Source organism: Chrysemys picta, chromosome 6, assembly GCF_011386835.1.
Source record: "Chrysemys picta bellii isolate R12L10 chromosome 6, ASM1138683v2, whole genome shotgun sequence".
Classification (NCBI taxonomy): Eukaryota; Metazoa; Chordata; order Testudines; family Emydidae; genus Chrysemys; species Chrysemys picta.
In genome coordinates this window covers 133268024-133280437 of record NC_088796.1, presented here as the reverse complement: position 1 = coordinate 133280437, position 12414 = coordinate 133268024, and the positions used below count along the sequence as shown (strand labels likewise).

Below are 12414 nucleotides of genomic sequence, written 5' to 3'. Positions count from 1 at the left end.
TTGGGCAGGGACACTTTCTCTGAGGTAGGAAGGCCTGTATTAAGCTATAAGGAAGCAGTAAAAGATAAGGACTGGATAAGAAGCCATACTCCCCTTGTGCAGCTGCAGGCATTCACCAGCTATTCTGTCCCTGCCTCTTATATGCTGATCTCTACCTGACGAGAAGCAATCAGGGAGGGATGTAACTGAGCTAGCAAACTCTTGTTTAACAGAACCCTATGAACTCTGTCCCCATTAGAAGTCGATGATAGTTACTTCAATTTTGGGGCTTTTTTTTTAAAACAACGTAGATTTTTAAACTGATGTTAAAGACCCTGGTCTGTGTTCTCAAGGTCACACATAAACTTTAATAGAAGAGATGAGGCTAAATCCTCTGGACTGCTTTGAAAATCTCAACCCTGAATCAATGGATGGCAGCTGAAGCCAGATGCATTCAAATTAAAAATTAGGCACAAATTTTTAATGAGGGCGATTAACCACTGGAACAGACACCCAAGAGAAGTGGTGGATTTTCCATCTCTTGATGTCTTCTGATAAAGACTGGATACCTTTCTGGAAGAGATGCTTTAGCCTAACACACGTTATTGGGCTCAATGCCGGCGTAACTGGGTGAAATTCTCTGGCTTGAGCTATACAGGAGGTCGGGTTAGATGATCTAGTTGTCCCTTCTGGCCTTAAAATCTATGGAAAACCCCCCAAACGTTTCCCATCACATGAGTTTTGTTCTGGTTTTAAACTGTCTGTGGATACACCTGCTATCCACGTGTGCAGCGTCTACCTTGACTGACCCTTGTTCCTGTTTTTTTTCAGTGAGGAAGAGGAGACTTGCAGACTTGAATGGGCCTTTCTATCCCAAGTGCCGAATTGGGGTGTAGTTCCCGGCTGTGAAGATCGTGCCTGATGGTTTGTGCTATACCCTGGAAATCCGAAGGCAAAGTGCCTGCACAAAATATCTGTGGTGCCTCAGTTCTGTGTTGCATAATTATGCACTAAAGGTTTAAATTAACTAGCGATTGTAGGTGACGATTTGATCAAATATCACTAATGATGTTTTCTTTAGAGTCAAGCCGAGTCAGTCCAGTTACAAGTTGCCAATTTTAAGCAGTCTTGGTTTAGAATACATCACAGCACAAAAGTGACTGTTAATTCACCCATGACTTAATTTCGCTTAGGATTTCCTGTGTGGTGTTTCAGATATATTTAGGATGTGTTATGCATGAGTGGAAAAAATTACTGCTCTACACAAGTTGCATAAGTATTTAAAAAAATACTTTATTGTTTCAACTTGCTTATCTGTTTGACAAGCATTTCTACTCTCCCACCACAATGCTATCCCATCCCTTTTGAGGACTTGTAAATTACAATTAATTACCATCATTTGCTGATTTTATTTGCAGACAGGATGTTAAAAGCACCCATATTTTTCCCCCAAAAGAATTCGTCTTTTTTATTGCCCCCCACCCAATGAAAGGAACGTAAGGCCACTGATTATAAAGTAATGGCTCCATAAAAACAGAGCAGTAGGTATTAGATGGGACGTTAAAATCTTCCTGTCTCCTTTTGCATGGATATGTAAAACCATTGCTTTAAGAGATTGGGAATGAAATCCTGACTCCACTGAAGTCAAGCGCAAACTCTCATTGACTTCAATAGGGGCAGGATTTCCCCCTGGATTTTCTCTGGAAATGTGCCTCCTGTGCTTTTACTGGGTCGTGCTGGAGCCCTGACTCGTAATTCTGGGTTTCTGGCTGGATGACCGTTTTATTTATCTGTAAAACTTCTTGTTCTGCTAGAGATTTTATTTTACCAACATCCCAAATTTCTGAATAGTGCACCCTAATAAAGAAATTACTTGCAAATACCCTGCCTGTGAATCCATGTAGTCCAGGATGCCATTTGAGTGGAGTTGGATAAACACACCAGGCAGTTGGGTTTGTGTGGTGATAAAACCCCATTACCTTTCTAGGGACACATGCAGCCTCTGAGCATGCAGTGAGTTCCATTAACCCACCTCAATCCCACTGACTCCAGGGGGAGCCTGGGCTGCACAGCAGGAAGTCTGCCCATGCAGAGCCATTGCCAGATGGTGGCCTTTGTTTATACACTAAAGAATCCATCCCAACAATCTAATACACAACCTCTGCCTGCTGCTGTTCCCAGTGCAGTTCTGCAGTCTGTGCCTTGGGGTACAGCAAAACGGCCACTCATTTCAACAGAATTTTTGCATGAATCAGGATTGCAGGCTTTGGCCCTGATTTGCTATATCACTTTAACCTTGAGTGGGAAATACAAACGTGTTTGATTGTTGCTCTTCAAATGGTAATAAATGTGTCCAAAATCACAAATAAAATGCTTCAGTGCAGTGTTTTGTAAAACCCTACACAAAAGATTAGAGAATATTGCAAAACCAGAAAGCGGCACGATAAGCCCAATGCTAGCCTCCCAAAGGCTTTAGAAAAATCAATGAAAACATCAGGCCAGATGCCACTCGATAGCTAGCGGCAAAGTTGCCTGCTCAGATTTGCACAGAACCAACCCAGCATCAGTGTCTGCTCTCCCACTGACTCAGGGGAATGGAAATTGTTCTCCCCCGGACGGTAAATGCTGCTCGCCCTGATGCCCAGGGGGAAGCTGGGTGTGTGGGGACAGTGCAGAATGCGCTAAGAGGGACCCTGCCCTGCAGACCTGAGAGGAGGATTTTAAGCAATAACCTGTCCCTTTTCCAGGCTGTAGTAGCATCTAAACTCCCCTGGCAGTTGAAACATAATATGGGAGGACTCTGGGCTTGTGTGTGACAGGCATACTCATGCTGGTGACTGTGCTGGAATTACATGGGTAAGTGAGCAAGCGCTTACCAAGCAGAGCAAGGCGTTGCACAGTTGCCCGGGGAAAAGCATCAGGCTCTGTACCAGCTGTGCTGTCGAGTAGTAATGATGGTCACTAGCTCTTGAGGAAAAGGGGATCCCTCCCTACAGCGAGCACCATGCCTGCTAGTGCGCAGACTCTCCTGCTTGGAACTGCCGAGCCAGGGAGCTAAGGTACCGTCTCAGAGGAGTCACAGCAGTTGTGCTGAGTCAGCTAAACGGCGAGTCAGCGTTTCAAGTTGTGTCAGTGGTTCTTTAGATGTAGATAACAAAGACCAGCACACAGGCAGACCCCAGGGTTGCCTATGCACTAACCCTTAGAATATGGAGGACATGGAATGTACTTGCCTTCTATGCTGGAGATGAGTGAAACAGTCATGGGGGCAGCTGCCCCCCCTTACCTCCTGCTCCCTCCCGCTCCAGAATAGCAATCCCCCAGTCTCCTGCTTCTCCCCCACAAAGCACTGGAACCACCTCACCCCCTGCATAAAGGAGCCTATTGCTTCTCCTGCCTTGTAGCAGGTCTGGGCCTATGTCCTACTCAGCACTGGTCCAGCCTCCTTCGCCAGCGCCTGACCCACCTGGCCATCTCACCCCTGGCATGGGTAATGGGGAGACTTTCTCAACACTAGGGGGCAGGACGCAGTGTGGTTTGGGGGCAGAGCCCCTCCTAGGGGCCAGAAACCCTCCATAGACCAGCACCTGGTTAGCAGGCTGCTTGCTTAGGAATGAGCGGAAGCCCAGCTGCCATTCAGAGGTTTCCAAAGGGATAAGAGCAGCCTGCGCACGGATGAAGAGTGTTCGTACAGCTCTGTGGCAGCGCCAAGGATGATGGGTCCCCGTGGCAGTTTTAGAAGTTCACACTAATATACCGTTGACACGGTTTCCCATTTGTACTGAAAACGGACCCAGGCAGGGCCTCTTGTGGGAGTTACAGGATGGTCATCTAGGCGGTAGGTTTGTCAGCTGGTCGGGGGCTTTAAAACAGAACACCTGAAAAATACCACAGTGCAACATACCAGTTGTGGGCTCCTGTTCCCAACCACAGCTAGTGGCAATGATGTAGGCTAGGAATGCAACGTGTGCCTGAGGGCAGGACGCTGCACCTAGGCCAGCGCACCAACACACCTGGGAAAGGTGCTGCAAGCAAACAAGCATCGACCCAGGGCTGGGGACACCAGCTACCAAGGGAAATAGGGGCCTGCCAAAAGCCAGTGTTGTCAGTGGGCCTCATTAGTCACATCAGAGGCTTGGTCTCAGCCCCTGCATTATCATCACCACCTAATATCAGCTCTGGGGAAGGGTCCCACAGTGGAGCTTAAAGCAGGTTTGAAAGCCCAGCTTGGGGAACACAAAGCAGCACCCCGGCAGTTGTTGAGCAGGTAGTCATGGGAACAATGTCAGAGAAGTCAGGCCTTGCTGTGGGATTTAACACAACCAGTGCATTAAATTAACATCAAATCTAAGTCTGCTGCAATGCCTTCCTCCCCCCCCACTCTGGAAAGGGAAAAGGTCCCTTTACAGCCCGCATGGAAAATAAAATGGCTGTAACTGACAATAAGCAACTGTAGAAATGGAGTGTGATGGGGCATCCCCCCACACTAGCATGGATGGGGTCAAGTGGCAAGAGAGGCCAAGGAGCCTTAGGCTGCACCTGCTGGGGAGCTACGGGGGCAGTGAGCCTGGTGGAGATCACAGCCCACCCGGGCAGGAACAGGTAGGGGAGGAGGGGGTTGCAGGGAGGTGAGCCTGCAGGCACCCTCCCTGGTACAAGTGGGACAGTAGCGCGTGACCAAGGCAGGCTTGGACACAGCCCCAGGGAAGGAGGAGCAGTAAAGGGTGACAGGGACAGACCTGACATGCTGGGCTGAGGGTCCCTGGATTGGAGACTGGTGTAGAGGGCAGGCCTAGGTTCCCCTACCAGCCCGTGCGGGAGTGGCACAGGCAGTGCACTGGAGATGGAGACGGCCTGAGCCTTTGAGGAAGGGAGACTGAGGGTGACCTGACCAGAGGGCTAAGCCATGAAGGAGCAGCGCTGCAGAGAGCAAAGGGCTGCAGTGAAAGTGACAGAGGCAACAGGCTGAACGACCGCCAGACAGTGGCGAGCTAGTTCCCCAGAAGAGCCACAAGGAGGCGCTGCCGAGCAGTGAGTAGCAGACCCTGTGACACTGAGCAAAGAGTTTTTTAAAAGCCATTGTCAGGACCTAGCCACTGACTTTACCGGTACAGATGGGGGCATACGTTTCAAAGGGGAAACAGCAGCAGCAGAACTACACAGTCCATGCCAATAAGTGTAGCAGTACCACTCTGGATGCATGGAGATGCATTTAACCCCCTCGGGCTGCACGGCTCTCGTGTGTCCATTGCACACAATCACGTCGGGACTCCACACACCACCACTCCTACGGTGCTCATTACTATTTACATCATGCCCCTGTGCTTTCCTCAGCAAATGGCTGCATTTCAATGCATTTCAGAACCGTGCCAGTTTTCTGCAGCACACACAGCACAATGCAAGTCCTGGGCTCAGGGCTGGATCTTGGACATTTAAAAACTCAGTCACGTGAATTCCCTTCCGCATGGCAGGACATGGACACTGACTGCCACGAGAGAGGGGCAGTGAGTGGGTTACACTTCTCCCTCTTCCCACACAACATGCCCCATCAGATGAACATGCCTGAGGCTGTACATGGCCATTGAGTGTCTCCAGCTTTTGCTCTGATGAAGTCGTGGGTCCAGTGTCTGGTCTCACACCTGCTGGTCGCTAGTGTGAACCCAGGGACTTGTGTAGCTAGCCTGACTTACACTGGTGGAAGGGAGAGAAGACTGGCTGCTGGTGTTTATGTGGAAAATAGCCTCAACCACAGTCTGCTTCTGTTCCCAGTGATTAAAAACCTGCTGCCTCCATCTCCCTAGCCCGTGCAGAGTCTGTGGGGTGGGCCCAGGATACACATGGCTCAATGATGCTGGCAAAGCCAGCACAGACCTTGCTTGTTCCTTCACCTTCTGGCTCCTGCTTGGTTGTGAGTGGCCAAATCCCATGGCATGTGCTGTAATCATCAAGTTCTCCCTGGTGCCCACCACATTGTGGGAGGCAGAACAGTAACTTTGCTGCAGTGGGAGGAATCCTGTAGCACCACTGTGGTGTTTGATGCTCCATTAATTTACACTTGGCCAGGGGGTAGTTCATGGTTCACTGTCAAATGCTAAAGAGACACTGGGGCTGAGCGATTCAAAGCCCCCTCAGGGGTCTCAATGTACAAATCCAATGAAAATAACTGGGAAGCGGGCACCCACCTTCGGAAGCCCCATGCCCTAGAATGTGAGTGTATATTATTGAATGTCTAACATTTTCCTGTGCATCTCTTACATGTGTTTGACTGGGACCCGCTGCCGTCTGTCCGTGCAGTCACATTCCTCCTTGACCATCCGTCCAGAAGGGTTTGAAGCCAGCTTGAGCCCTTTCTCCTGACAAACGGGGCAGCAAGCCGTGAGTCCCTTCGCTCGACAGCTTGGGCAGGTCAGGACGAGCTGCCGGCAGTGCAGGCTGGAGCACAGTTTGTACTGATCCCAGAGCGTCCTGCAGTACCTGCATTCTGGGGAGAGGAGAAGTGGAGTTAAAACCCATCCTGCCTTGTTTATCCCACTTGCACTGGGGTACTGTGCTTTCCTGCTAGGCAATCCAGCTCTGCCTTGACAATGTCCTGCAGTCTGGGCTGAATGGGCTGCCAAAATTCATTCAAATGGTGACCCTTCATCTTCCAGGGTATTGCAGTCTCACTCTGGCCCTGCTTCCCTGCCCTTCCTCGTCAGAATGAGAACTAGCCCCTGCCCACAAAAGGGGCTTTTTACTTTGATTTCGATGCTAACAAGCTTAAGGCAAACTCCTTCCTGCCATCCAGGGCCCCATGCGCAGGAGCTGGCTGTCCCTAGGCAGTGGCCCGGGCCTCCCTGTGGCTCTCGTGTGCAAACAGGAATGGTAGGGCTGCATCTGGAATCTGCTCTCAGGCTTTGGGGGACAGAGTCCTAAGGCTACACATCCCTAAACAACCCAGCACACAACTTGTCCTTTACTGAGCAGCTCTCCTCCCGACTCCGCTGCACTGCTGGGAGCTAACCTGACTAGTCCAGCGGGCAGCTGCTCACTGAGCCGTGCCGCTTCCCCTTCAGTCCCTCTTGAGCACGGCCAGGGCCTCAGAAGGACATTTTATTCCCAGCACTACGCCTGTCACCTTCCAGATGGATCAACTTATGGCAAATGAATAAGTCGAGTCAGGTGCGATTGAGCTCAAAGTGGTTCTCTATCCAGAGACAGCAGCACCATCCTCTGAGCATAAGAAAGCACTGACTCCTCTTCAGATGTAGCAGAAAAGCCACAGGCAAGCTTAGCCCAAGTCCTTTGCTGGTCACCTCTCACCAGCAAGCTGGAGCCGAACAGCTGAAGCGCCGCCCAGCTGGAAAGCCAGGGTGTGTTCACCCATCTTCAACTTTTACTAGCGTGAAATACAATTCTCTGGGCTGCATAAGCCTTGAAAGCCAGGAACAGCCAAGCGCCCCGTGGGCTGTTGCTACCAGGTTTTCTGGTTAGTGGAGCCGACTCCGAATAGTGGCTCGGTCTCTAGTGCTGTGCTGGCTCAGAATGGTTTGATCAGTGTCAAGGGGCTAGTCGTGCTAGCGACCTACATTACTAGCGGCTCCTCCCCATGGGACAGTGTGCTGTGCTGTCCATGACGTCACAGAAACATTATCTCGTGGCCCCTGCCCTGCCAGCCCTGCGTGCAGACAACCTCCCCCTCACTCCTGATCACAGAGATCCCTGAGCCATTGGCAGTCAGAAACGCCGTATTAGGAAAGCATTTGTAGCGGGATGGTTACCCGCTCCTGGCCTGAAAGGGTTAAAAGCCAGCCCTTGGAGAGGGCTGGGGCTGGGAGCCTTAGGCTGGGCTGATTGAGAGGCAGCCTCAGCTGTGGCCACGCCCCAGACTCAGCTGGCCCTATAAAGGCAGGGAAGCCAGGGGCAGACAGACAGGTTCTCTCTGGTCTGAGAGGGAGCAGGGCCTGGCTGCAGGGAGCTTAACTAAGTGCCTAGAGTGGAGCAGGGCTGGGGAAAGGCCAAGGGAGCTGGGGAGCTCCGGCCTAGGAAAGCCCCAGGCTGCAGGCCTAGGGTAAGGCCAAAGGGGCACTTGCGTTGCAGGAGGCAGCCCAGGGGTAGGCCAAGGCAGCAGGTCCGAACCCCTTTGCCTGTGATGAGTGGCTGATACTGCAGTCTGCCCCAGTGAACGGGGACTAGATGGAGACTGGGCAGTAGCCAAGACTGAGGCGAAGTGGGGGTAGTGGGTGGGGGTTCCCCTAGGAGGGGGAGACCCAGAACTGTGGGGGTACTGCCAGGGGCAGCACCCAGAGAAAGGGGCACCGGGTCCTGGGAGGGACACAGGGCCAGTGGCAAGGCGGATCACTTGCCTGCAGAGGGCGCTCCAAGGCTGGGAGAGCTAATTCCCAAGGACAACCAGCAGGAGGCGCCGCAGGGGTGAGTCCTGCACTTCTACAGCATTCCATGGATTTTTAGCTGTCCTTAAAGCAATTCAGTAGCTGGAAACAAGGCAGCAAGGCCAGCACCCCTGAGCCCAGCCTGCTCTCTGCTGCGGGTGCTCCCCAGGCCACAGTATGCGAGCCTCTATCCTAGAGGGCTCTGGGGTGACTCTGACAGCTCTCGTTCTGTGATCTGAGACGTGATGGCCCTACCTGCAATGACATCTTCATTGGCAGAGATGGTGTAACGTTGGTCAAACACAAACAGCTTCCCCCGGTAGAACCCATCCGGAAACTCTTCCAGGTACTTGTGGATGCCACCCTTGAGCTGGTAAACCTCCCTGCATGCAGCCTGTTGAAAACAAAGTACCAGAAACCTAGCTTAGGCTGTCCCAGACGGCTGTGCCAGACTGCCCAGTGCACGCACAGGGAACCAGACGCCTAGGAAAAGGAGCAATATCCCGGTGACAGCCATAAGACCCATGTGCCCATGGTGAGTCCCTACTGGGTATTTCTGTGGCTGCCAATATTGAATAGTGGCTGATTGACACGGGGCCAAAGGGTCACTGCGTCTGCGGTTACTGAACGGTGTTTGTGGAAATCCAGCCCAGCTCCAGGCCCAAGAGGACACTAGGTTGAAGAACGGTCGCTGCATTATACAGTAACAGCTCTTAGGGCCAGATTCGCCCATCACTTACACCAGTTTTACACCAGTGTAATTCTAGGGACTTCAGTGGATTTCCTCTGGGTTTACACTGGTGTAAATGGATCACGCCTCATATCTCCAGATAAACTTTCTCTGGACTGATCTCTTGCTCTCTCTGGCCAGGGGATAAGGAATAGAGATGTGAGAGAGGGAGGCTGGTCAGGCGGACGGGGTGCTAGACTAGGACCTGGGAGATCTAGACTCCATGTCCAGCTCTGCCACTGATCCATTCTGACACCTCAGGCCAGTCACTTAATCTATCTAGTTCCGCAGTTCCCTGTCTGTGAAAGAGGATAAGCCTTCAGAGCTTCCCAGGAGTCTTGTGAGGATTATGACTGTGAGGTGCTCCGATACTGGGGTGATGAGCGCATGGCACAGGGCAGCTGGCCCCAAAGGCAGTCAGCTCCCAGCCTACCTGTGCCAGGCTCTGCTGAAGAGGAGCCAGCCCAGACCCATCTGGGAATAACAGACAACCTAAGCAGCTGGGCAGTAGTTAATCAGTTAAGGAAAACCTAGGCCTTATGAAGGATGGCATGGGCTCAGGCAGGAAGTACCCAGGGAATGAACTCCTCAGGGGAGCTGGCTAGGCAGCTGCTCCCAGAGGGCTCTCCCTAGACAACATAGACTTCGGGGAAGAGAAACGGTCCCCAGAACACAGAAAGAGAATGCTCTCAATGGGAAAACTTCTCAGGGGAGCTGGTGAGGGGGGGGGGGGTCACCGGGAAAGGAAATGTGCTCCTGAGTGGGAGAGGCTCTGAAAAGGAGGATGGATGCCACGTCTCAGTGAAACCTGATCCCAACGGAAGGACTTCACCAGGAAGCAGCAGGAGCCCCAGATCAGAGGAATTACATGTTCTTCTGAGAAAGGGCTGTCATAGAATCATAGGACTGGAAGGGACCTCGAGAGGTCATCTAGTCTGGTCCCCTGCACTCATGGCAGGACTAAGTATTATCTAGATCATTCCTGACAGGGGTTTGTCTAACCTGCTCTTAAAAATCTCCAATGATGGAGATTCCACAATCTCCCTAGGCAATTTATTCCAGTGCTTAACCACCCTGACAGGAAGTTTTTCCTAATGACCAACCTAAACCTCCCTTGCTGCAATTTAAGCCCATTGCTTCTTGTCCTATCCTCAGAGAATAAGAAGAACAATTTTTCTCCCTCCTCCTTGTAACAACCTTTTATGTACTTGAAAACTTATCCCGTCCCCTCTCAGTCTTCTCTTTTCCAGATAAACAAACCCATTTTTTCCCCCAATCTTCCCTCATGGGTCACGTTTTCTAGACCTTTAATCATGTTTGTTGCTCTTCTCTGGACTTTCTCCAATTTGTTCACATCTTTCCTAAAATGTGGTGCCTGGAACTGGACACAATACTCCAGTTGAGGTCTAATCAGCATGGAGTAGAGCGGAAGGATTACTTCTCGTGTCTTGCTTACAATACTCCTGCTAATACATCCCAGAATGATGTTTGCTTTTTTTGCAATGGTGTTACACTGTTGACTCATATTTAGCTTGTGGTCCACTATGACCCCCAGATCCCTTTCCGCAGTACTCCTTCCTAGGCAGTCATTTCCCATCTTGTATGTGTGCAACTGATTGTTCCTTCCTAAGTGGAGTACTTTGCATTTGTCCTTATTGAATTTCATCCTATATCCTTCAGACCATTTCTCCAGATCATTTTGAATTTTAATCCTATCCTCCAAAGCACTTGCAACTCCTCCCAGCTTGGTATCATCCACAAACTGTATAAGTGTACTCTGTATGCCATTATCTTAATCACTGATGAAGATATTGAACAGAACCGGACCCAGAACTGATCCCTGCAGGACCCCACTCGTTACGCCCTTCCAGCATGGCTGTGAACCACTGGTAACTATTCTCTGGGAATGGTTTTCCAACCAGTTTTGTACCCACCTTATAGTAGCTCCATCTAGGTTGCATTTCCCTAGTTTGTTTATGGTTTGACCTCTAGGGGGACCTAGACCCAAGAGGAGAGAGACCCTACCCTGGCTCCAGAAGAGAGTTCCGGAGTGCAGAGGGCCTCGCTGGTACAGGACCTGGACATAGTCCATAAAATCCGCTTAAGATTTACATAGCCCCTTCCCCATCCAGCGAGGATGCTGCGGTGGAGGCCTGTTTGTGTAATATTCCACCTTTGGGTTATGTAAACTAGACCCGGCAGGGGCATTCTTCAAGATACATAAGCCTCACTGGACTGGCACAGGAGCCAGCAAACAGAGCTGTAAACAGGGGAGTTTGAGTGGGAGTTTGCAGGGGGAGTTTGAGGGAAGACTAAGAGAGGCAGGCAAGTATCAGGGAGTAGCCGTGTTAGTCTGCATCTACAAAAACAACAAGGAGTCTGGTGGCACCTTAAAGACTAACAGATTTATTTGGGCATAAGCTTTCGTGGGTAAAAACCTCACTTCTTCAGATGCAGAGGCAGGCAGAGGATCAGACAGGCTAGTGAAGGTGGAGGGAGGGTGCAGTGTTCTAGCAGTGTTTTGGTGCTTGTTGGAGGTTTGTTGTGCTGTGGGTGGTGGTGTTTTGGTTTGTGTTTCCCAGATTCATAGGATTTAGGTAAGAAGGCTATGACAGATACAGAGGCAGCAATGGTAGTGACCCAAGCAGTGGAAGACACAATGAAGATGACTGGATGTGGAACCTGCGGCATGTACATGATCCTGGAGGGGGTACCTGATAAGAGTTTAGTCCGCATGAAGTGCTGCTTGATAGAGCTGATGGAAGAAAAGATCCAAGGATTGGAGATGCAGGTGGAAACTCTGGTTGAGTTTAGAAGGGGGTTCGAGCGGATGATGGAGCAAAAACCTGAGGAGTCTGAATGGAAAAGCTCAGACTTGCAGATGGAAGCAGGACCAAAGAACTCTGAGGGGAGACTGCTGGGTGAGGAAAGTGGACAGTGGACGCATGTGACTAAGAGAACCAGGCAGAGGAAAAGACAGGCTAGTGAAGGAGAAATAGAGCTCAGAAACAGGTTTGCAGAGTTGGAAAATGAAGAAGGGGCACAGCAGGTGGTCGCTGAAGGTGAGAGGGCAAGGAAGAAGAGAAGAGCAGCTAGTCCTATAAAAAGAGGGGAAGAGTCAGTGGAGATAACACCACCAAACATGAGCCCCAAGAGGATACAGGATGGGTTGCGGAGGACTGCAAGGGTGAATAGGAATCGAGAGGACTTGCAGCCAGAGGGAACAGGGGATAGACCGGAGAATCACACAGTCACCAGGAAAAGGCAGGTCTAAGTGATTGGGGACTCCTTACTGAGAAGAATAGACAGGCCTGTAACTAGAGCTGATCCGGA

At 50.8% G+C, this 12414-nt stretch overlaps 2 protein-coding genes across 15 annotated transcripts in view; one reads left to right on the top strand and one right to left on the bottom strand.

The window, feature by feature from the left end:
- TMOD1 (tropomodulin 1) overlaps positions 1-2350 on the top strand; it is a 108685-nt gene extending 106335 nt beyond the window's left edge. For all 9 annotated transcript variants that reach the window (XM_065549912.1, XM_065549911.1, XM_065549910.1 and 6 more), the window contains one exon: positions 811-2350. In XM_065549912.1, coding sequence (XP_065405984.1) covers positions 811-875 — 65 coding nt within the window. In that variant the 3' untranslated portion in view covers positions 876-2350. The remainder of the gene's footprint in view (positions 1-810) is intronic.
- The window catches only part of TSTD2 (thiosulfate sulfurtransferase like domain containing 2), a 58469-nt gene that overhangs the window by 12953 nt on the left and 33102 nt on the right, over positions 1-12414 (bottom strand). For all 6 annotated transcript variants that reach the window (XM_005283491.4, XM_005283493.4, XM_065549906.1 and 3 more), the window contains 2 exons: positions 8607-8745; positions 6235-6460 (listed from right to left, as the gene is read on the bottom strand). In XM_005283491.4, the coding sequence (XP_005283548.2) occupies positions 6235-6460; positions 8607-8745 (365 nt within the window). The remainder of the gene's footprint in view (positions 1-6234; positions 6461-8606; positions 8746-12414) is intronic.